The following is a 24,539-nucleotide window of genomic DNA, read 5'->3' as shown; positions in this document are numbered from 1 at the left end:
AAGATTGATCCACGCTACTAGTGATAACATGTTCCCACCTATAGCAGAGCTCCACAATTCCTCTATTTTCTCTGACGAAGGGCTAACGCTAGAAATGTCAGCCTTATAAACTCTTAATGGTGGCCAATTTACATTACGCATTCCAGGGTTACTGGAAAATAACTTTACCTTTTCTTGTTGCCGAAGAATTATAAAGGACATAATTCAGTAACCATGTACACTTGTACAACAGAAAACAAGAAACTATTAAAAAAAAACCCTTTTTTTATTCGAGCTTTTTGTATCAATTGCGAAAACCAGAAGAAGGTTCCCGTCGGAATCAGTTAATTAAAATAACTAATTCAATTTAGTGTCTTAATAAATGTTTATTTCCTATAACCCATCACTGTCACATTAAGATAAATTCAGATTGCAAAAATCAATCTTGTTCTGAATTGCGTACATTTTAAGTTCATGTAATAGTTCATATGCTTGTCACACTGACTGTCGTGGTAACTCTAAAAAAAAAAAACCATTTGACAGTAGCACAGTTATTAACAAGCATACAGTTACTTCCCTAATAAGTCTTAAAATTTACTGACCTCACCATGACACGATCCTAAAGAGAGAGAGTCGTTTGTGAGGCCCGAAAATATTTATTCAAATTTTTTCGCAAAATATTCACCCCATTTTTAACAATGCCCGTATGAGATATCAATGAGAAGTATGGTACATTCTGGAGATTGAAGAAAACAGTTGGAAGCTGGATTGGATATCTCTTTGTCTGAACAGAGAAGGCGACGACAGATTCTTATATACAAAACAGTTCTATGAAGAAATTCAGTCACTACGATTCAAGTGTCTTGTCAAAAAATCTGGTTGTCTTCTATACTGATCTTAAACCGTTTGATTCAAAGCTCTTTAAATTGTAAGAGCTCCCCACTAAGGCTAATTAGAGTATGTCAAAGTAAAAGGCGTGATATCCAAAATAGAATACCGCACAAACACAAGCTAGAGGTGGCTAAAGTATGGAGGTCTGTGACCCGCCTAACTTGAGAGAGAATATAAATTTCCCCCTTCCAACCCCCTGCCCCCCTCCCCCCCCCCGAAAAAAAAAAACGTGCTAACATGATCGTGTAAGTAATAAATAAATTTCATGACATCGGCCGTAAAGAGCCGTACAATTAATGATCTTAAATAAACGCTAACACCTTTTTATATTTCAATCAAAGTCTGTCAAAAGCAGAAATCAATGATTAAAAAAGGAAATAGAGCAGTTTTCCATTATGTGTCAGAAAAGCCAAAACCAAAGTAATCCCAGCGACCAATCAGAACAAAGATGTACATCATCGTTAGCCAATGAGAACTCAAAGCGAAAACGAGCAAACTGCTTAAAGCGTGACCAAGACCAAGACCAAGACCAAGAGCGATCGTTTTTAGTTTTGCACCTGATTGGTTGAGAAGATGGCGCACGTTTTCTGGACCAATCATAGAGCTAAGTTTAGTGAAAACCAAAGCAATACAGGATTACTTTCGACACTCAATTGAAAATTGCTCTACTATGTAAAAACTTAATTGTGTTTGGCTCTCTTTCCTTGAGTATATCCTTCCCAACGCATTGCCGTTGTCTTGAGGATGGGATCTGGGTCGATATTCGCCAGGACATACAATAGACTAACATGTAGCGTATGATAATCCCAACGCGCCAAATTGGGCGCGACGCGCATGGTCATGTGACGGAGGTCGTAAAAGCTCCCGGATCCACTGTCATATAGAGGTAGCATTGCTTTTAAAGAGCGCATGCCCTGATCGAACAACTCTGCTGCCTCGGCACCTTGTTGAGGACCCGCAGTAAGCTTCAAGTCGTAGAGCCCGAGCAACGAGTAAATAAAACCGTTTAAGACTAGCGTTGATGGCGATGTGGGGTATTCCTCGTACCAGTGATACTGGTTCATGAACGTGTTTAAAACTCCTTTGTCTACAGCCTTGACTTTGAACAGTTTAGTGGCTCGGAGAGCTGCTCTTAAGTAGGCCGGGCTTTTCGTGAAGAGATAAGCTCTGGTCAACAGAGACATGCCTTGCCCCTGCCCCATGGCTGAATACCAGTCAGGCAACAGAGTGACGCCGTCAATCACTTTACGCTTTACTGTGATTGGCCAGCTACCAAGGTTATTTTGATAACGTAAGAACCAGTTTGCCGCGGCCAGAAACGAATGCTCATGAGCTGAGCGCATTAATGTGATATTATCAATTAAACCCTTCCCGTGAAGTAAAATGCTTTGTACTTCTGTCAACGTCATTTTACCCTTTCTAGCATTCTTTTTATCAGGAAACTTTATTCCTTTTCTTAAATCCGTGTCTAAATTCCGCGCAATTCTTCTCCAGCCTTTCCAGTGTCCCACACCATAAAACACCTCCTTGCCGTTGGACGAAAGAAAAGCGTTGTTGGATGTGTAATGCACTGTGTATAAATCAGCGTTGTCTAGTTCTAATACAATGGAAACACGAACTTCACCTCGGAGGAGGAGGTCGAAGTTTAAAACAAAATCCTTTGTTGCACTGTCCACGCTAAGGGAAATGCCTTCTCCCGTCAAACCTAAAATAATCAGAAAATCTATTTAATTATTTACCACACGAGATTAACTTGAAAGAAGTAAAACCTCCCCTGAAAAGTGTTTCTGTGACAGTAAAGTGTGTTGCCCAAGAATTCACTAAGTGACCAGGCCAGTGAAAAAGCTTTAAGCGCAAGATCCCGATTTCCTTACTAACATCATGTGGAAACTGTAGTTAACTCAAAATTCTGAGGGTAACCAGCAGGAAGAGGCGTAATTTCATCGCTCATTCAAGCGCGCGTGAGACGTTCGCACCTTCCGGGCTCTCGTATGACCCTTGCCGCCACTTACCTGAGAAAAACGCGCAAAAGTGACGCCTGTTAACCCGTTACAATAGTTAACTAATGAAGACAATGCGGCTTGATCGAACACCCGCTGAACTCACTCAATCTAATAAGATGTCTGCACACTACCGTTTGGAGTTAATTGTTAACCCCCTATATGAAACAGAGTGAGTTATCACCAGCTTTAGGAATCTGGCCGTTCCGGTGGATAGAATAACACTTATGGCAATTTATCACTACAATTTAAGGTTACTTTCAATCTTCGCGGGTGTCCTTCGGGAAAAAATTTGTACGCGCGCTAGTTTCACTAAAATCATAGCAAACTATACATCAGAAGAAAGCTTGATAAATGCAGTTTGCGATCAACATATAATTTAAGCGAGTTTTCCTTTTAGGAGGTGTCAGGAACCGGTAAAGCGTGTGAAACGACCGAGGGGTCTTCTATTGAATTTATCGGGTACCAGATGTCGTAGCACAACCAAAATGGCTACACAGTCTTATTCACAAGGCTTCAATCAACATGAAATGTCTGGCTTTCTCGATATTCGGATTGGTTATCTAGATATCGACATCTTAAGTTGGAGTAGCTAAAAATATGCGAGGCGTGTTGCGTAAATGGACGCCACGGGACAAATATTTAAAATATCAAAATTTCCCGACAGGCTTTCATTTGTCATTATTTCAGGAATAATTTGGCGAAATTTGACCAAATTTGACCATAACTGGTTAAATCTAAATACCCTGTAACACAAAGTGGATGTATTCCTGCCAAAATAAAATGCCAGAGATTTTAGCTCATAAAGGTTCGAAAATAACTCGCGCCACGCCAGAAGATTATCTCGCCTCCTGAAACCACAAACCAATGGCACAATGGAACTACCTGTCATCAATGACGATGGATCATGATTTCCCGGGAAAAGTAACCCATTGCAGACACGTTGTTTTTATCTCCATCGCTCAGTGCAGCGTTGAGGGGGACGAGACAAAAAATGGGCAAAAAAGCTTGAGGCAAAGGAAAATACCGCGGCAAAGATGACAAAACCGGAAAATGTGCTGTGAGGCAAGACAACGAATTGACAGACAGCTTTCAAACTTACAATTCGAGGCGATTTTTCATGTTTTTGTATCGAGGCTGGTACTTTGGAGATTTAAACTTTTTTTCCTTTTGGAAACTTAGGGCAAATATGTGAACTCAGTTTAGTCAAATAAAATAAAAAAATGATTTTTTTTGGTCTCCGAAGGTGGGCAGTCACCATAAAACGTTTTAAGATCGTAATCTTAAACTCCAATCGGATAAAAATGAAATTCAAATTCATTGAAAGTGATTTGCCTAATAAAGGTTTCATGTAACAGAAGTGCTGGTGTTTCCAACCGCCTAAAGAGGCGACTGTTATTTTGCGCTTCATAAATGGTGTCCAGTGTCATACATAAAGGTAACAATGACATGGTAGACAATTTCCGCTAACATTGTCTACCAATTGGCGCCAACGGCAACACCCAGTCAATGCCGAAACACCCATACCCGAAACACCCGAATAAAAGTGAGCGAGAAGTTAAAACTATGGAAATCAATAAAAACAAAGAAATCTACAGGTCGGATCAAAGAAATGAAATAGATAATCTCTACTTTCACCCCCACGGTGGTTCACATGATAACAGATGACCAAATCTCTTATCACATGTAATAATCGTTTTAAATCTTGTCTAACAAAAATTCAGACAGATCCGTGTTTCACTGATAATACCAACTTTATAACCTTAACGTGAGAGAGAGAAAGCGAGAACAAAACTACTCCCGGCATTGGGGTGGAAATTTGAGAGAAGGGGAGGGGAGGGGAGGGGAGAGAAGTACAGAAATTACTTTGTGCAATTTCTTCACCCCAGACTTCTTCTGCCATTTAATCCAACATGCGGCAATCTGATCGAAAACCACGGTCGCAGGCCGTTTGTCAACAGAAGATCACTATGGACTCAAAAGCGACACGTGAGTTGAAAAGAGCGTTAACTTTTTTAGTTTCCTATTTGCAACTTAGAAGGGCGGCATTAAACACGACATCAGACTATTGCCTTCTGTAAGCTTGTTTGTGTTTCAATGAACATGGAAATGGAAACGTTTGCCCCTTAAATGCCAAACAACGGCCAAATAAGGTGGAAAAACCTAGAATAAAACGTTCAATAGCGGTTGTCTGACATATTATTTCTTTGTTTCTTCCAAAGCTCACACGAAAACGCATGAAGTTATATAACGTATCATTCCGACTAAAACCACACAAAATCTTTGGCGCATAGCGAAGTTTGAATGGATGCCAACTACATCACTGTTATAAGGTTACGCTACGTACTGAGATTTTCTGTCCAAAACTAGAAGTGTGAGATTCCTTAGGCCGATAAAAATCTGTAAGATAAACAATAACCATCTCCATTTCATGTTCCAATTAGTACCAGAATCTGATCGTTTCTTTTGCTCTTTCCCCCGCTTGACCTTTGTCAAGCGTGAATTCCAAAATTGGAACATTTTTATGCAAAAACATCTGGTTGTCATTCGGTGATAAAAAAAAATTTCAACTGAATGCAAGTGAACTTTACTAATGAATAACCCTACTTATACACAACTGATGAGAGTGGGAGAACTACAGGAGATAATTCGTTATGCTGAAAACAGGATGCGTGAACCGAAACAAGACCCGTTTAGCGGAATATTATGCTGCACTACTGATCCAAAGATCTCCCGACAGCTGTGATAACAAGATAAAGTGTTAAAGCTGCATTGATGAAGTCGATAATTGATCTGGCGTCTTGGGGAGTGATAGAGCCGATTATGATAATGACAAAAGACAAAGCTGTTAACACAGTCTGCGCAATGCACCGACAGTTAAAATAATAATGATAAAGATAATAAAACGCGAATTCTTCATTCTAAAGCAACAGAAATCTAAGTGGCAACTACTAAATGCATAAAACCCCGTTACAACAAACTTCAACTCTCTTTTCATCGACTACAGCATATTTCACCACCATATTTTCAGAGAATTTTCACAAGAACCATGTATTATACGGACCCTAAAAGAGATTACGATTAGGTCTTTTTGCGAAACAGAAAATCTGGAGTTCTTTTAGCTAATATTTTACACATGATAGGACCCTGAGCAGTTTTATAAGCGTGTAAAAGTACAGGGTATTAAACATTTTTAGCAGATAAAATGTGTCCATCAGGTATGTTCTTCAACCATTTACCACCTAACATCAATATGCATATTCTCCATACCACTCTCTATACATTTTCAAAGAGGCTGACAAGGAGAATTGTTTAACAGTCAAGAGCTGCTAAGTTGGTGATCATCTTCTCTATTCTCATAACTTTCATGTTTGATTCAGGGGTGATATAGTAAGGAGAAATTAGATGCTAGTCACTTTTAGGAGCTAAAGGGTTAACAAAAGAAACCACACATACTTACTTTCGACCATACTTGCAATTCTTTAAAAATAAAAAATCTGCCATAACAGAGCTTGTCTAAGATGGAATAAGCTCCAAATATTGGATTTTTAAAAATGACGTGGACGATCGACGGTGTAACATACCTTAATTCGAGAGAACATGAATTGAACTCACAGCCTAAATTATCCCTTTCACTTCCAATATCTCAATCAAAATTCTCCTTACTTCCGTCCATAAATTTCTTATGAAATTTGTTCCAAGAATTTAGTCTTGCATCAAATGATAATCCCCTAGTTAACAATTTTTTTGCTTTTCTCATCACTTGGCTGCAGAAATTATTTCTTGTTAATTCCTGAGAGTTTAAGAGTTAAGAGGATATTAGCAAGGTTTCTGTGAGTGCCTGCCTAAAACAGGTTTTGATGTTAGAAGTGATATATCTTAAGTGATATATCCTACGCAAGATTTTTGCTCTGGATAAAAATTTAATACCAAACTGTACTTTTGAAAATTTGATATTAAAAGTATTTGCATTATCTTGCAACTCTGTGATTTGGATTTTCTCTTAGGAGACTCCTACAACTTTTCAAGAAAGAGAAATACATAAAGGACTCCATGGGAAGAAGAGCAACCTTCTTCTAAGTCACTACATGTAGCAGAGACTGAAAAAAAACTTGAAGCAGTAGTAGTAATGGCCTTCTGATTACTGGATGCTTGGTTGATGATCAGAAAGTCAGGGTTGTCATTAGAAATATATGGGTGAAGTATCTGAACTGAGTAAATGGCTGTCATATGGGTTTCTGTGGGTGTGCTCTCCAAGAAAAATTTGAAATTTTAGTCTTTCTAGGACATGATTTCCTGCATTCTGGGACATATTTGAGTGAATGTTTTGGGGGGAAAATTTTGATGTTAGGATAAGCACAAAAAGTGTTAACCTGTTTTTGGATCACAATTCTTAGGGTTAGGGTTTGTTTTGAAGTTTGGTAAAAAAAGAAAAAACTAAAATTGGGAAAAATTATGCTCCAAACAATGAAAAGGACTTTGTTTTAAGATGATAAGTGACAAAATATTAACAGTTACATCATCCTTAGGACCCTAACCACAACTTTGTATTGAAAATTTAATACATGAAAATGTTCTGTAACTCCTTTGGGGAGTATAAGTTCTGATTTTCTGATAGCCTACAAAGCAGGTGTAAATTTGGCAGGTGAGTGCTCAGTATTTTCTTAGAGAAAACTATGGCTGCCATCTTCAATTTTAATGGCAGCGCAAGGCTAGGAAAAGATAGAAATTTGTGCCAAAGGGGTGAACAATGGTCAAAAATAAGGAGAGGAGTGGGGTGGGGTAGTGAAAATTATTCACCTTTCCCTGCCCCCTCCTCCCACTGCTGCCTCTATTTCCAAATCAAACATGACAGGTTGAGTAAACGATTGTGAGCTTCCAACATTGCCCTAACAGGATGCCTGCACTGCAGGCTAATTTTTTCAGATGGAAGGTTTTCCAATGTTTGTCACAACACTTCGAGCAAAATGTGGGAAAACATACAAAGTGGAGAAAATAATAAAATACAACTGAGAAAAAATTAGTACACCTTTGGTAGAATCCTTCTCTCTTTTATGTCATACTGATGGCACGGGGTAAAATATGGACTGGACCATTGGACCCTTGGACTTTTTTTGGACATTTTTTGGACCACTTTTTGGACCATTTTTTGGACCTTCTTTTCGACCATTTTATCAAAGGGGCCTCCACCATTAGTACTCAGAGAGGGGTGGGATGCAGTCTATCAGTACTTAGGGAGAGGTGAGAGACAGACTGTTGTTACTCAGGGAGGGGTGGAAGATGAATGAAAAGAGGAGGGGTGGGAGGTGGTTATAGGAGTAAATGCTATTGATTGATGGAGTTTTTACTGGATCATACATATTTTTTTGAGTGGTTTTTCAACTGACTGACTGACTGTCAAAATTTTTTAGCTGGGCTGTTATGCTGGGCTGTTCTTTTGTCATGCAAATCTGCCACCTAAACACTGGACTCAGATTGTAATTAAAAGTATGGCCAATTCTCAATTTTTAACCTCCACTATTGAGTCATGTGTGTACCTTTTAAGTTGACCTGTTCCAGTGCTAAATGCTTCACATTTCCATTTGGGTGGACAGTATATCATTACTGAATTTATCTATCTTCCTCTTGTCATTGATTTTACCAGATGACAGAGATCATGGAATTTCCGGTGCTTAACCCTTATTTAGCAGCATAGAATCCATGTGTGCTATCACAATTTTAATGTTTGCATCTTTACTGAAAAAAAACATTGTTGATATAATTGTACAGAGCAATCTTCTCTCTTTTCAGATACACAGTTTTCGGCTTAAGTTAAGGGTCATGTCATGCATTCCACTTTGTACATTGATGATTAAAACAGCATAGCTTCAGCACTAGATAATTTTTAAATATTAGGTTTGCCTTTTATGGCTTAAGGATGCTATTTTCCTTTCACATAGCTGATGGATTGATTCATTAAACCCCCACAAGTGCAAATTTCAAAGTTACCTTTTTTTGAAAATTACAGATTTCTAATTCACAAATGAAGTATTTCCCTTTTGCAAATTACCTATTTGAGTTAATCTCACAAATAACATTATTTCATTTTGTTTCCTTTTGCAAATTACAGAAAGCCCTCTCAGGGACAATGACAAAACAACTTCAATGTTTTCCAATGACTCAAGAGGAAAAGAAATCTCATTCCAACTTCAGAAACAGTCAGAGTGATAAGTATGTACTAACTGCAGGCCAAATCAAAACCTTATGTAAAAATGAGGAGAAACTGAATTGTACAAATAAAGTTAAAGTGCGTCGGCAGTGAGGAAATGGGCAACAATAACTTTTCTGTCTACACCTGTTATATCACCTTCTGTTGTATTTGCTGTGCTATCGATGAACAATAATTGAACAATAATTTACACATTATTAACAAACAGTAAGAATTGTCATTTCCCTAGTGTACTTTAAAGACCTAGCTCTTTTTGTACTTGATTTTGATGGGCTGCATCGAGAGAGTCTTTGTTTCCTGAAAATCACATCTTGCAAGAGAGTGGAGCTGCCATACATTTCTATATTTGAGTTCTTCTCATACTGTATGCACAAATGCAAGAAGAAATTTCCTCACAATGTTCGACAAGCTGACAGTTTTGCAAGAAGCTACCATTCAAAAGTAGTGCTACTAATATCAGAGTTAATTGGAAAGTCAAAAATCATGGAACATTATGTCGATACAACATTGAAATTGATTGAATCACAGACCATTCTATCTGTCTGGTCAAGACTTATACAAGCTGCCAATCGTTTCATTGGGCTTCCCTTCCCTTAGTATGAAGTGGAATGCATGATATGACACTCAAGCGTGTGTTCACCATATCAAAAGGGGAAACGTGTGTATCTGAAAAGAGAGAAGATTGCTTTGTACGACTGTACCAACAATGAGTTTATATATTAAAGGTATAATGTTCAATTACGATAGTGCATATGAATTCTATGCTGCTAAGTTAAGGACTAAGGACCGGAAATTCCATGAACTCGTCTGATAGGGTCAATGACAAAAGTAAGATAGAAAAATTCAGTAATTAAAAACTGTACACACAAAGGGAAATGTGAAGCAACTGATAGTGCACAAGTATACTCAAAAGCCACACGCAAAACTCAACAGTAAAGGATCGTAGATGTGATACTTTGAATAACAATTAAAGTCCAGTGTTTAGGTGGCAGTTTTGCATTTGCATGACGAAAAAAAGGAAGAAATGCTGCAGCCCAGTGCAAAAATTTTGGTATAAAAAAATCAGTGGAAAAACCAATTAAAAAAATTTGCATGATAGAGTAAAAGCTCCATTAACCAGTAGCATTTATTATTAAACCACCTCCCACCCCTCTATACATAGTAATAGTGTGTCTCTCACCCCTTTCTAAGTATAACACTGTGCCTCCCACCCCTGCCTCAGTACTGATAGACTGCATCCTGCCCCTCCCTGAGTACTAATGGTGTGCTTCCCCTTAATAAAATGGTCCAAAAAATGGTCCAGTTCATATTTTACCCTATGCCCCATCTTCTTCACCTCAAGCTATTATGCTGCTCAATTTTTTATTTTCTCTCAAGTGGATGTTCATTTATATGTGCAAAAAGACACCATAATAAATCAAAATTTGGGTTTCTGTCAATAATGATAAAACTCAGTCAACAGTTAAAACAAATTTCCCCCCCCCACAATTTACCTGCCTTTGTATCAAAGCATCCCACACTAAACTGTGTAGTATAACTAAAATGGGAAGGGAGTGGTGATTTTAAATTTGCTCAATATAATGTGTAGTGGGAATTACAAAACCCCCCTTCCTTACTACCCAAATTAAAGACGAAACAGTGCAAAGAACCAGGACCAGTAAAATTACTGCCAGTAGCACCTCTAATTACTGCCTAAAATTGCTTTGAATTCTTGAAAATTCAGCAATCAAAAGGATTGCTTTACAGGCTTGAAAATGTCATTTACTTTTCATGCTTAAGATAAGGAAGAAAATTGATTTTCCTTATCATAGGAAAATGGAAGTGGAAGTTGCAAGGTATTCTAGCCATCTATTTAGTTACACCCTAAAAACAGATTCTCCTATTTGATCTGGGGTTAATTTTACCAGAGAGTGAAAGCATTGTCCCCCACAATTATCATAACATAGACATAATTAGCATGAATATCTTTAAATATAATTATGCATCATTTAACATCATTTCAGTAACCAATAGACCATTAAACTATACTACCAGTCTATAGTTCTAAAGATTCATTTTGGCATGTTATATTGTTGGATCAAATACAGACATTTCTGATTGATAAAACAGCAAACTGATTTTAAAAGGTCATTAATTATAAATGTGCAACTCATGAAACAAATTCTGACTCTCTACTGCCCTAATTTTGTTCATAAAAAAAATGCTCATTACTTGATTTCATGCACCGATTAGGCGCCTTAACTTAAACGAATAGGTTCTTTCAGAGATTATTTTCACTAATGTAGGTGTGAAAATCTCATCTTCAAAAATCTTACAAATAGAAATCCGATTGCAGTGCGCTACACGAGTTTCGTGGTTGAAAAGTTATATTCACTCATCCTCGTCGGCGCATGACGAGAGAAAACGTACCGGATATTTTGTTACGCTCACTTTATCAAAACAAACATTTTACTCTGCGCTAAAATTATCGAATTGCGAAAAAAACGAGAGCAATCAACATTAGCCAGTGGCCAGAAAAAATGTGTCTTTCATTATGGTTATTGGCAAGTACATTTCTTCTCCAATCATGTTGCAACTGGTTGAATTTTAAAAAATCAAAAACGCTAAATGTTCACCCTTTGCTTACATGAAAAGAAATAACCTCCAAAAGTTACATTTGGTAGAGTATTTCGTCCTGCTAGGTCATCATGTTGGTGATCAGACAAACCACAGAGTTAATTTCACAAACAAATCACCCCCTGAGTGAAATGTATAAAGTGTGTCTCTATTGTTTAGATTTTGGACTACACTGTTTACATAGTTTGCATATACAACCTCCCTTGCACATGCACAAAAGAAATACTAGCCATGGGATTAAAAATGTTTGGTTTAAAATCATGTCAATCAGTTGAGTTGAACAGAACCAGTAATTCTTACACAGAGGAGGTAAAACTATGATTGATTGTGGGGAAACAGAAAATTGTAAATAACATACCATCTGAAAAAAAGTAATTAAGTGCAACAGGAAAGGTTTGGGAAGGTTATCAGGTGGACTCTAGACTCTGGGAAGAAAGATAATGGGTGTTGTTGCATTTAATAATTTCACTTGTTTCTGTTGTTTGAAATATAGAGGTTAGGAACTAAAGTGGGAGAAAACTTGAGCATCTTATCACTAAAACCCAAGAATTAAAGGGCTTAATCTACGTATTGTATTCAAAAGAGGTCAGGAAAATTAATTTTGTAGACAACCTCCTAGACAGTTTAAATCGGTTTTGTAGAAAGAATAAGTCGTTTATCGCGTTTTGCGGTAACTCCAACATTTCCTAAGCACGCTTTTGGGTTCCATAATGAATCTTGCTCAGCCAATGAATGATCATTTTCATAAAATAATTAAAAACACATCAGTTTCTGATGGAAAAGCAATATTCTCCAGCTTCTAGTTCGCTTCTTTGAATGTCGATTATACGCGACTTATCACATAGGGAAATCATGGGCCAGATTGAAGTTTAAATGAGGATTGCTTATCTCAAGCAAGAATTTTGGAAATTTGTTTATACAGGACGAAAGATGCATCTATTAGTGAAGAACACTTTTTAATCACAATGCACCGATTACGCGCCTTAACTTAAAAGCATAGGTTCTTTCAGAGATTATTTTCACTAATGTAGGTGTGAAAATCTCATCTTCAAAAATCTTGCAAATAGAAATCCGATTGCAGTGCGCTAACACGAGTTTTCGTGGTTGAAAAGTTATATTCACTCATCCTCGTCGGCGCATGACGAGAGAAAACGTACCGGATATTTTGTTACGCTCACTTTATCAAAACAAACATTTTACTCTGCGCTAAAATTAGCGAATTGCGAAAACGAGAGGAATAAAACGATCGCTCAAGTACCTGCTAATTAGCATGTGGGTACATAATAAAGTACAAAATCTTGTTATATTACAGGCTGTCACGCTCAAAGAACTAAAAGAAAAAAATGCGTGCTTTCACAACAATAATACACATAAAAATAACCAGATGTAACATATGAGAATTATCTTACCTGTGGTAGAAAATTGTAAAACTCGAGAATTTCGTTCCTTATCGAACACGTTGGTATCTGCGCACTTTTAGGGAAGGCCCAGCTCCAATTTACTTCTGAAACAGTCTCGGCATCCTCGAAAACTTTCTCTTTCCCTTCTGAATCACCTTCAATATGCAGCAAGTTGTAGTGAGAGAGACCATACTGCGCCATTTGGATAGGATAAAAAGGTCCTTCTGGACTCCACCTGTAACGAAACTGGAACATCTTCGACTCCACTAATACATTTTAACTCTTGAACGACCTTCAACATGATAATGTTCAAACCAGAGGAAAGGGTCTTTTGGTTTCGTACACAACTCCGGCTTTTCGGATGGTGTATTTCGTAGTAAGAATGACGCCAATCTAATACAGTCTTTCCATCTAAACTCCTGAAGGTCACCATAAAGGGTCAAAATAGGCTTTCACAAAAGAAAAGGCACATAAGCTTCGTTTTCTATCAATCGTGCCTCTAATTTCTTTCCCCCCGTTGACGATTACGTCGGATTCGATGGTCGTTCGGACAAACGGCCCGCGTCTGGATTCTCTGCAGTTTCTGTGTGCTTAATTCTGTCCTTTCTGTGGGATTGTCTTTCGTCCCTTGCTTGTTCCAGCAATTACTACTTGGAACAATCGATAGCAGTTAGCGGCACACCTCTTATCTCTTTCGTATTTTATTTGTGGGAATGAGTGTGAATGAACTTCACATCCACTCCAAAACAGGTACAAAGTTGTGACGGACGTGAAAGTGCAACGCCAAAAACAACTTTAAATAACGAAGCTTTTGTGCCACAACAGAATGGTCCCCTAAACGCATCATCGAAAAGGCTTCATATCGGAAGATCTCCTCCTTTCCTCGCATTTATACACTTGAAATCTTGTTTATCAACAGTGTACACATGTTACGCTCGTATTATATATTCTGATCAATTCTGCCTCGACCGCAACCGCCATGGTTCTTTAGTCGTCTAGTTCCAGTCTTCCTCGCATCTTTCGCCGGCCAATCAATATCATCATAGCCTCAGACTTTAAGTTGATACCAATCTAAATCCACTAAAAAAGCAAACTGTTATAATTCAACTGGCTAAATGATACTATGTTTTCGAGTTCTATCCTTGATCTAACCCGCTTATGTTGTTTATTTACATTATTTTGGATGGATTAAGGCGGCACATGGGCAACACGTGCTAGGAGTGTCCGACTTTCTATTTGAGTGCCCTCTCGATAAACACCTGGCCTCGACCTTACAATGCAAATCGACCCATATTTCTAAATCAAATTTTGACTTTTGTTTATCAAATGAATACGGTTGGAAACCTTTAGTTCCTCGCCAGGTTATTTGTTAGGAAGTAATACACCCAAGGTGTTAACATTCACCGTTTTCATCTTAAGCTGATATGGGTTAAATTTCCATTAGTATAATTATGGCAAAGCATTCATTTTCGCTACGATCTTATCTCTTACGCCAGTGAATCTCACTCCATCTGCTTTTGACAGTAATACGATCATTTACCAAAATAATAGAAAATATATCAATCGGAAGGGGAAAAAACATAAGCAGACCAAAATCTTTACAAAATATGTCTTGGGATACGAATGATGCGGAGATTTTTCCCATCTGTCATGTTTTCTGGTTGCTATGAGATAAAGAAAATGCATGTAAGCTACATTCAATACTGATAGAGGTTCGTGTTATGAAACTGGGCAGTTTTTGATAACACACAACGTTTTTACATTCATGCTTGAAGCGAAATTAATTTCCAGGCAGAATTTGTTTTAGAAAACTTTTAAAACCTCCGACATCACTGAAATGACAAGAAAGCCTAAAAGATAAACAATGGAAACACCCGCCAGGACCAAAACGAGTATTAAAACAGTTCTCACGGCCTATGGACCGTCCTGTGCCAAGCTTGTGCTTATAAGATTACCTCTACAAAATGTCACTATACTGTTCGGGGTTTCTTGAGAAAACCTTTGTTCTTTCCTCTTTTAGATCAGATTTTGATTTGAGGTTAACCATGTACGTGATGGTCAATCAGCTTATTCAATCTATAATTAGACAGAATTTGTGCGATCAGGGTCTTGCAAACATACAAGTTTTTTTTTTAAATATTTTCTTCATTCTTGAAAAGAGACAATTATTCCTTGATATCGTATGGCCATTGACTTCCGATCAGAAATCATGAACAGATTGGATTGGAAATGATTTTAACTTTGGCACTACCGCTCCAAGTAAACGCTTGACGTATGGCTGGGATTAGGATTTCCACGCAGTGCAAATTATTATAACAAGGGCTTTTACAATGGGTTTATATTCGTGAAAACAACTCTTTTCCATTTCTGCTAACAAGGTGTCAACAAAATTTGCAACGCTATTCGATCTTCATCATAGGTAGGCATGTGGCCACTTGGAATTTTTCCTGACCTCAGATGGAGCTCTATACTGATTTTTCTAAACAACCCAGGGAGGCATAAAGGAGACTAAACATCCAAACCCGCAACAGACAGTGATTAACAGCGAGGCATGCAATCGCCGAATCCTTTAAAAGAACATGCTGAGCTTTCGCTAAAAATAGTAGTATCTTTATGCTTACAAAGCTGGAAAGTCCCTCAGATCACTCAAGATTAAACATTTGCTAACAAGATGTAACACTGTGCTTCAATAAAGTACGTTGGCTGGGAAACACAGCTTAATGAAACTGGGTACCTCAAAGTAATACAGACTAGGAGTAGATCTAGGAGGTCTATCAAAAAGAGGATTATTTACCAAAAGGTTTCTTAAAAAAAAAAAAAAAAAAAAAAGCGAAGTTTCAACGCATTCTTTAATTGAATAAGTGGGTTACTCTTTATAATCACGGTAAGTATCCTAATTTGTTGAAATGTAAATGCATCCTGCTTACCTCCTCAATTACAAGGCAACATTAAACACATTAATTGAATAACCGCGACTATTCACGAAAGCACTCTCATTTCTCCAAAAGTTATCTTTTACTGAACCGGTAAACACATAGAGAGTCTGTTCAGTTATTTGGGATGGCAGGAGAAGTGTTAAAAACTTGAATGTCAGTCTCCTGCCTGCCTGCCTAGTATTTCGTGTCTTCCCGGTGTCCAGGGTGAGTAATTACACCGATAAACCGATAAAACGTGCGGCCGACTCCTTAGAATAATCTTTTAATGGCAGATACCGAGTAAATTTTAGAAATGAAAACTGCATGTCCGTCCACTGCGACAATTGTCTTTCAGTTGACTAGCAGCCGAGATTACGTTAGTCACAATGATCTGCCTTCGTTTGCTAGAATGTTGTCGAAGTCGGAAAGTTCCTCTACACGCTTAGCCGTTCAGTGTCATCTTTAGCGTGAATGGCCAACATCCTGTCACAAAACAACTAAAGTACCTGTTGAAATTTATGATTGTGAAACTGACGTACGGCAGACAAAGCTTATCAATTTAAGACCGTCAATAATATTCTCAAGAAATTCAGAAAAAAGAAGTACAGATTGTAAGATAGGACACAAGAGAACACGCGTTTTTATAAGTAAGTTTAAGCATTTTTATTAATCAAAAAATACATTCTTTATACTTTGCAACAAGACCTCTTTTGATCCCAAGCATGGTACTTGTGGGTGTTCTGTTTACACACAACTCCTAATCCTGTAAAAGCATCTTTTTTTTTCCGAGACAAACGTCGTGTTTTTCTATTGTAAGCAAAACAGAAATTGAAAACCTGTGATGTCAAAAACCGATTGCCGGGCTGATATTTTTATGGCCATTTCCGTTATCTAAAAGGAGTTCAACTTACAAAATACAAATGTCAAAACAGAAAGGAGTGACGAGAAGTCGCCACAAAGGCTCCTCCTAAATATCGAAAATATCTGATCGATGATGGAAAATTCCTTGATTGTGAATAAAACAAATTGTTGCAATTGATCTAGTTCAGATGAAATCGACCCATCAATACCTTCTTTTCTTTTAACACAAGCCGCGAAAATCTTTCGTTGACAAAATCACCCTCTTTTGGCTGAAGCAAAAAACTCAGTCATAAATTGTATTTTTATTTTAATCCGATCAGAGCGGAATTTGAGTGGAATTTGAAACCTTCAGTTGGCAAAGGACAATTAACAAGTCAGATTTACGTCTTTTAGTCACAAAGATTATTCTGTGCCGCATTTCTACCGTTGATAAGCAAACAGTGGATATTTTGTGTTGTTTATTAAAGGTACTCGTTCACGTGCGTTCCACCTTTGTTTCAACTTCCAACAATGGTGGCGAACAGCCAAACACTGATGATAGATATTCAACGGAAGCTCAGTCTTCAAAGTTTCACCAGGGTTACTTCGGCACTTTTGTCACTGGTTATCAGTCTCCGCGCGGAATATCTTCATCATCTTCTACCTTCTTGCGAATATTGCAGTAATAGTAACTCATAATGAAAGTGGTGGATACCAGCAGGGCGGAGCCGAGAGACGCGCAGATAAAAACCACATAAGTGTGAGGGAAATGGAATCCACTGTTGTACGCTGATGGACTTTCTTTCATGATTTCACAGTTCGTATATTCTGGTGACGATTCATTACAAAGCATCAGTTTGCTTGGTGCCATGGCTCTACTGGATGCTGTTTCAGTAAAACTTGGACTGAAGTAACAAATCAAAAATCAAACGTTACAATCTGTACCTAATGGTACAGCGCACATTGGGTACATGTTGTACGGATAAGCCCCTTTGAGAGTGCCGCAAAGGAAGCATGTTACGGAAACAACAATACCACGTTTTTAACCCTTTGCACCCTAACATGCATCGGTATGCAAATTCTCCATACTGTTCTACAGCATGGTAAACTACGATCATCTTGTCCTAAAAACATCTTTCGTGAATTCAAATAAAGTGTTTCGTGTCATCAGAGGCAAAAAAGGGAAATCTGTTGCTGCAACATGTCTCCTGTACGCGAATCATAAGCTGCAACGCACATAACAACTTAACTTAATGTTGTCCTTACTTCCCTAAAATGAAAACTTTTGCAAGTCACACCATTCCCTACCCACCCAAGGAGAGAACTAAGGGTGTGGAAACCTGAAATGGTTAGCGATTTTCTGGGTTTGCATCGCAAGAATGGTCTTCTCCAAAATCAATGTAGTTTACAAAAATCACAGTTGAGCTGCCAGGTTACCTGGATAATTACAAAATGAAGGCATTTGCACTAGCATTTTCAGCAAATTTAAAATCAGTTTATAAAAGGTAAGGTTACTCTTGGGAATATTTTATTGGCTCTTTGTGATTTATTCCTTTCCTCTGATTGGCTGCTATGATTCCTTTAGTTCCGGTTTGACGACAATCCATCAAAAAGGGCTCTAATGTCCGAGAAATTATAAGGTTTCTCAAACATACTCTACGTTCCTCAATCTAACCTGTCATTTAACTGGTCATGGTAGTGCAGTCCACTCGTCGCCACTACTCCTCTATCAGCATCCTGAGGAGCTTTGTTCACCTCAACAGCCGAGTCAGATGTGGACATGAAAACCACGAAGTCCTTGGTAGAGTTACGATGACGAGATTTGAGGAACACCTTCCTGCTTCCTGTAGCATTGAGCAGTGTGAGCTCTTTCATTAAATAATTTCGTTGTTCGGAGCTCAATCCATGTTTATGGTGTGTTTTGACAGCCACTGGCGAATTGTGACCTTTGCTGTAACTTTTGTTCGGGATGTGAAGATTGGTTTTTGCCTGGTCACCTTAAATACATTGAAAAAACTTTAAGTACAGTCCAGTCATATTCCAGCCTAAAGACAAGTAAATTTGGGTTATTAATTCTACAACATGATTTTGCTAGTCTAAACATTTGAAATAGATAACGCCAAACAATTTTATACCTCGATGGTTGTGGTGAGAGGAGTGCTGCCGTATGAATGGAGAAAATAGCTTTGGCGATCCTTTACAAGTTGGTGCATACAAACGTGGCTCCTCAGCCACCCATCTTGCTGAAATGAGCCGACTATCGACACACCGTCCACGACCTTTACACTTTTTCTGGCTGCAGACCTCTGTTCGATGCCTTACAGATTCAAAGTAAGGACCAAGTTTTGTTTTAATGTAGTCATTGAGCTGAGTGCAAACTTCAGGAGAGGTGTTCTCATCACGCCTGTTCCCCCACATGACTACACCCGCTGCACCCATATCAGCTGCTTGGCCAATTGTATTGTGTAGATCAACCTGCAAACATCACACAGAAGCCATGGAGGTCACATGACATGGCAATGCAAGGATAAGGCAGTGGTTTAATTAAGTGGGGTTCCTGGGGTTAAGAGGGGACTAACAGCAGTTTATTATGATTGCATGGGTAATATATAGATTTAGGCAAGCCTAAAAGCGGAGCTCGCATTTTTTTTTCTCGCACGTCTCTTCAACAAAACTAAAGCCCCTACTATGGATAAAGTGCGTGATAATATTAATGGATTTTCATTCGCAACTTCTCCGTGTCCGTGTAGAGGACTGATTATAAGATGGTACCCGTGGTACAGTTGGCCGCGCACGCTAAAAGTAGCACCTTGTACGTTCGGTCGTACGGTCGTACATCCAAATTTTTTCGGCTTGATGGGTTACTACTATTTTGTATAATTATGGGGCTACGCTCTGCGAGCTTAGCTATAAATAGCAGAACTAGGGTTTGGCCTGGTGGCCTGTGGTAGAAAAAGGTAGACAAATAGAAAAAGTGGCGCATCCAGGCAGCACTTAACCCATTTTTTGTAGCATTAAGCAACTATGAGTATGAGTAGTGCTTTCCATTTTATTAAATGTGATCTCAATAAATCTGAAGTAACTGTACTAGCATGGCATTTTGTTTTAAATGGTGTCTCCTTGATTGCTCTCCAATCGCAGTCAAGAATGTGACAAACATAACACAGAGACCTGGCCACATCTTAAAACTGGATTTCTTAACCCCAATTCTGGCAGTACTAACCATCAGGCCACCTAATTTCCCACAGTGGCCCTTTCATTCCCAAGATCTAAACATCTATTCATAACAATGTCTGTTACAGCTTCTTATAATCTAAGCTCTGAGAAGTTGGTGTTCAATCAAACAATTTCTTGCAATTGATAAAACTTTTCACTAGCTCCTAATCACCTTTCTGCTTGAAAATGTATCAATATTATAAGGAGAAAGTCATATCTAGTCATACCTGGGAGTGAAAGAGTTAAGGCCTGTAAAATGAATAAGTATATCTCTCAGTTGCTATGTGCACTAGGATTGGTCAATTTAGTGGGCCATAACTCACTGCACAGTCCACCAAGGTCAAAAGTTTGTTTAAATTGAAATCTTTCCTCTCTATTTAGAAATGACAGATATCTTATTAACCTTGTTTTCTCAGTTCTTACTGTAAGTTACAGTTTTTTCTTACCAGGATTTATTACCCTCACCTTCACACCTGGGTCTGCTGTAAGTTACAGTACTTAATTTGTTCCCGTTAGGATTGATTACCCTTGCCTTCACACCTGGGTCTGCTGTAAGTTACAGTACCTCATTTGTTCCCATTAGGATTGATTACCCTTGCCTTCACACCTGGGTCTGCTGTAAGTTACAGTACCTCAATTGTTCCCGTTAGGATTGATTACCCTCGCCTTCACACCTGGGTCTGCTGTAAGTTACAGTGCCCCATTTTTCTCTGTTAGGATTTATTACCCTTGCCTTCACACCTGGGTCTGCTGTAAGTTACAGTACCTGGTTTTTCCCTGTTAGGATTTATTAACCACGCCTTCACACCTGGGTCATAAATCCTGATGGAAAAGCTTTGTCTGTATCTTATGGTACATACCTCAAGCTGGGTTAGCAAGAGATATAGATGCAAAGTGAACAATTTCTTACCAGAGTAAGGTAGTCAAACTCAAATGGTTTTCCTTCATATAGGTGACGGAAATAAGGAAACACAGGAACTGTTCTCTTATTTTCCTTTGACACCCAAGTTGCCAGTCTAATAGCTTCCTCTAGTCTCCCATAAGTAAAAGCTTTATTCCAAGACTGTTGATCGTAAATGTAAACAGATGGGTACAGTGCCATACTGCTTGAAAACAACCACTTGAGTTTGTTGTTCATCTCCTGGTGCTGAAAATGAAATAATGATGAAATAATTTATGAAAAACAATCTCTAAAAAATTTAACAGACAACTAATTTTCACATTAATAAAGGGGGTAAGTTTCTAAAGAAACTGTGGTGCTGCATCGGTGGGAGAGTATAGCAGGTAATTTAGTGCTAACCACTGAGTTGGAAATGTAAATTGGCCACTGTAAAGGGTAAAACAGCTGACATTTTGAGCATTAGCCCTTTGTCAGAGTGATTAGAGGGATTGTGGGTGAGTTTATATGCAGAAAGTGGAGCTACACTATTGGTGGGAATATGGTGATGAGAAAACAGGAATACATTAGTTGAATGAAAAGCCCTTGTTGATTCTGTGGGGATGAAGGGCGCTGATTTGGAAGATTAATTGTCACAGTTTGTCACACATTAACAAATCAAAAACATCATTTGAATTATTATTTTTAATAAACCACTTAGTTGATATTTTTCTTTATTCTCATCACTTGCCTGCTTCGTATTGTATAGATATATTGTAAGGAGAAATTCTATCTTGGTCATGCATGAAATTAAAGGGTTAACCACCAAAAGTACCTGAATATTCTTGTTCCAAAAATAATAATAATAGGCAATTGCTTGCAATCTTAGTGATACGTTGAAGACTATTTACCTAAATCTAACTTGTACTACTGAGATATTTGTGGCACATTGAAAATAAACATCTTGAATACACTTTGTAAATGAAACTACTAACACCCAAATACATTGTAGATATCTGCTATCTTAAACTTGGTTTCATTACTCTATGCTTTTTTCTCAAGCCTTTATGATGCGTAAACTATAAACTATTTCTTCCCAGAAAACGCCATGTGCAACAAGGAATTTATTTAATGATGGATCTTACTCACATCATCAGAGCAGCGGTAATTTGTTTCATTTGATCCAAAACAGTCAGGGAACCCATAGAAGCCCCATAATCCCTTAGGTCTGACTTGTCTTGCTAACTTGATAGAACTCTCCATAAATACCCGAGCAGTTCTTTCAAATTCTTTTTTTGCTTCCTCAATGACTTCTTCCATGGACCACTCCGGATGTTTGTCTTGGACAAGCTCCACTGATCTACTTTGATAAATTCGCTTAGAATCAAAGTTTCTCTCCCATGTCGGGCGCCATCCTTCCCAGTCTATTATGACAAGGCCACTATAATCTGGATCTGGAATTTTTTTAATGATGTCTCTTTTCATTTTTCTTAGATGTGCAGCTAAATCTATCAGCTGAGAAAAAAAAAATTACATTAAACATTACACAATATTCGTTTTAGTTCAAGCTGGGAATTTGATAGTTACTGAATGGTAAAGTAAACAAATATGATATATTGATTTAAAAGTGACTGGAGGTTATAACATTACTTAAGCTGTAAGAAACAATTAAAAGTTGAAATATGATTAATACTATAAGTGCCAAATCAATTATTTTTCAAGAGATCTCACATTAAACAGAAAATTTTGCTGCTAAATAAGCCAAGCTTAAAATTATAAATGACCTGAACCACAAACTAATCAGGGTGACATATTCGTTTGTTTACCTGGGGCATTCCTCCGTTATAGCTGTTTGTTCCCTGCTCGTTTGTAAAATAAGGATATAATCCCAGTTGTGCATTATAAAATACTGTCACATATTTTCCATTCCAAGTTTGTTTCGGATTTTCCAGGATGTCAAAGTCTCTCAAGTTGATGTTGATGCTAAAATTGACAGAACATCCACCCGTCGGGGCGTTCCATATCGCTACAAACGGCCGATCCTCGATTGGAAACTCCTCGCACTTACAGTAGGAGTTCTTTACATCTAACGCATTACCCAAAAGAGATATACCAATCACAAGTAGAAGAGGATGCAGTGAACGAAATAATCGGGCCACAAAAAGACCCAGAGCAAGAGACATAGCTTTTCATGTTGTCTCTGAGCTGTTCTCAGGAGCGTAAGTTCGCATGACTGAATTCGTTTATAGCCCATGATGTAAGAATTCCAAATACAACAAACAGATTTAATTGTAGCTCTTAAGGAATCCATGAGGTGGTGCTTGGGCCTAAAGAAGAAAACACTCAATGCGATGTCGTCATATTTTTTTTTCTGGAGTTGAAGCTGAAAAATACAAAGAGGAATGAATTTTAAATACCTGAAGTTGTGGAACGGATGGCCTGAGCTGGGATCACAAATATTTTTTTTCATGTAAAATCACGGCAACGATCGTATTTTTCAAGATGTGTTCATCACAGCATGAAAAAACGTTATTTCAAAGCCAAGATAGCAAAGACCAAAGCAACTATGCAACAATAAATCCAAACACATGGAACTTAAAAATTTTTCTCAGAAATCAAACATCAGCCCATCCGCCATTACTCCACCATGACTGCTTTACTTAAGAACACCTAAAATATATACCTTTGCGTTTTGACACCGCTGACCAAGCACGAGAAGTTCATTTTGTCCTTGAATAAATGACAGCTACCGATATGTTTGCTCGTCTATTTAACTGACCTTAATTATTCTTATCGCTACCTCAGGGTAATTACGTTTTGATTGAGGCAGGGTACGCAATTTCATTATAAAGCGTCTTGAAGAGAGTGTCTTTCCTAGTCCAAAGTTTTAAATAGAAAGTCGCACCACAAATTCCAGGTTGAATTCCATAAGGCATCGTGACGTCAGTTAGAAGATCTCAAATTTGCTGAAATTTGAAACGACCGATTCCGGTTTGGTTCAATTAATCGCGTGAAATTCTTCTTACAGAATTTCATTAGTGCCCTTCGATCCCTTACTTCAGTTCTACTGACACTTAGATAAATACCGTTTGTTTGTCTTTGGTCACCTTCACCTTCCGTCTCGAATGACTTGATGGGTTTAAGGCACGACTGTTCCCCTCTCTTCCCCTTCCCTTCAATGAGACACCGCTAGGGTCAGGTTCTAACCCTTTAGCCCTAAGAGTGATTAGCGCCTAATTTCTCCTTATAAAATCATCCCCGAATCAAACATTTGGGTCACGACAATAAAGGAAATGATCACCAACTAAAGAAGCTCTTGATTGTTAGACAAATTCTCCTTGTCGGCACCTTGAGAAATGTATAGAGCATAGTATGGAGAGTTTGCATACCGACGTTAGGGTGTAAAAGGTGAAGGGCCCAGGCAGCTCTACTCACTCAAAATTGATCCCCTCGCGAGTGCCCGACGTGTGACCACTATGTATTACAAGTGTAACACATAGTTTCTAATTCACAAATAGATTCCAAGTTGCCGTGCGTCTGTTCAGTAATAGACCACATTTTGACGTCCTCTGTGATCTATTGCTGAACAGACGCATG

The 24,539-nt window shown here is 38.2% G+C and overlaps 2 protein-coding genes across 3 annotated transcripts; both read right to left on the bottom strand.

The window, feature by feature from the left end:
• Nucleotides 1-248: 248 nt before the first annotated feature.
• Nucleotides 249-13,941, bottom strand: LOC131793831 (D-glucuronyl C5-epimerase B). Its single transcript, XM_059111320.2, is given in 13 exon segments — nucleotides 249-2,575; nucleotides 13,104-13,157; nucleotides 13,160-13,328; nucleotides 13,330-13,371; nucleotides 13,373-13,420; nucleotides 13,422-13,445; nucleotides 13,447-13,509; nucleotides 13,511-13,609; nucleotides 13,611-13,625; nucleotides 13,627-13,713; nucleotides 13,715-13,786; nucleotides 13,788-13,874; nucleotides 13,876-13,941. Coding segments are annotated over 13 exon segments (1,851 nt in total). The 3' UTR covers nucleotides 249-1,550.
• A 2,716-nt stretch (nucleotides 13,942-16,657) lies between these two features.
• Nucleotides 16,658-23,577, bottom strand: LOC131793852 (hyaluronidase-1). Of its 2 annotated transcripts, XM_059111349.2 has the most exons (7): nucleotides 23,360-23,577; nucleotides 22,769-23,269; nucleotides 22,092-22,457; nucleotides 20,976-21,212; nucleotides 18,985-19,324; nucleotides 18,525-18,846; nucleotides 16,658-17,754 (listed from the first exon to the last, which is right to left on the bottom strand). In XM_059111349.2, exons 2-7 carry the CDS (start codon nucleotides 23,123-23,125, stop codon nucleotides 17,478-17,480), a joined length of 1,899 nt encoding a protein of 632 aa, XP_058967332.2. In that variant the 5' UTR covers nucleotides 23,126-23,269; nucleotides 23,360-23,577; the 3' UTR covers nucleotides 16,658-17,477. The 2 variants fall into 2 exon arrangements, with proteins under 2 accessions (XP_058967332.2, XP_058967331.2); XM_059111348.2 differs by having other exon boundaries at nucleotides 22,769-23,577.
• Nucleotides 23,578-24,539: the final 962 nt, after the last annotated feature.

This window comes from Pocillopora verrucosa, chromosome 9 (genome assembly GCF_036669915.1).
Source record: "Pocillopora verrucosa isolate sample1 chromosome 9, ASM3666991v2, whole genome shotgun sequence".
Lineage (NCBI taxonomy): Eukaryota > Metazoa > Cnidaria > Anthozoa > Scleractinia > Pocilloporidae > Pocillopora > Pocillopora verrucosa.
This window is presented reverse-complemented; position numbering and strand designations above follow the sequence as displayed.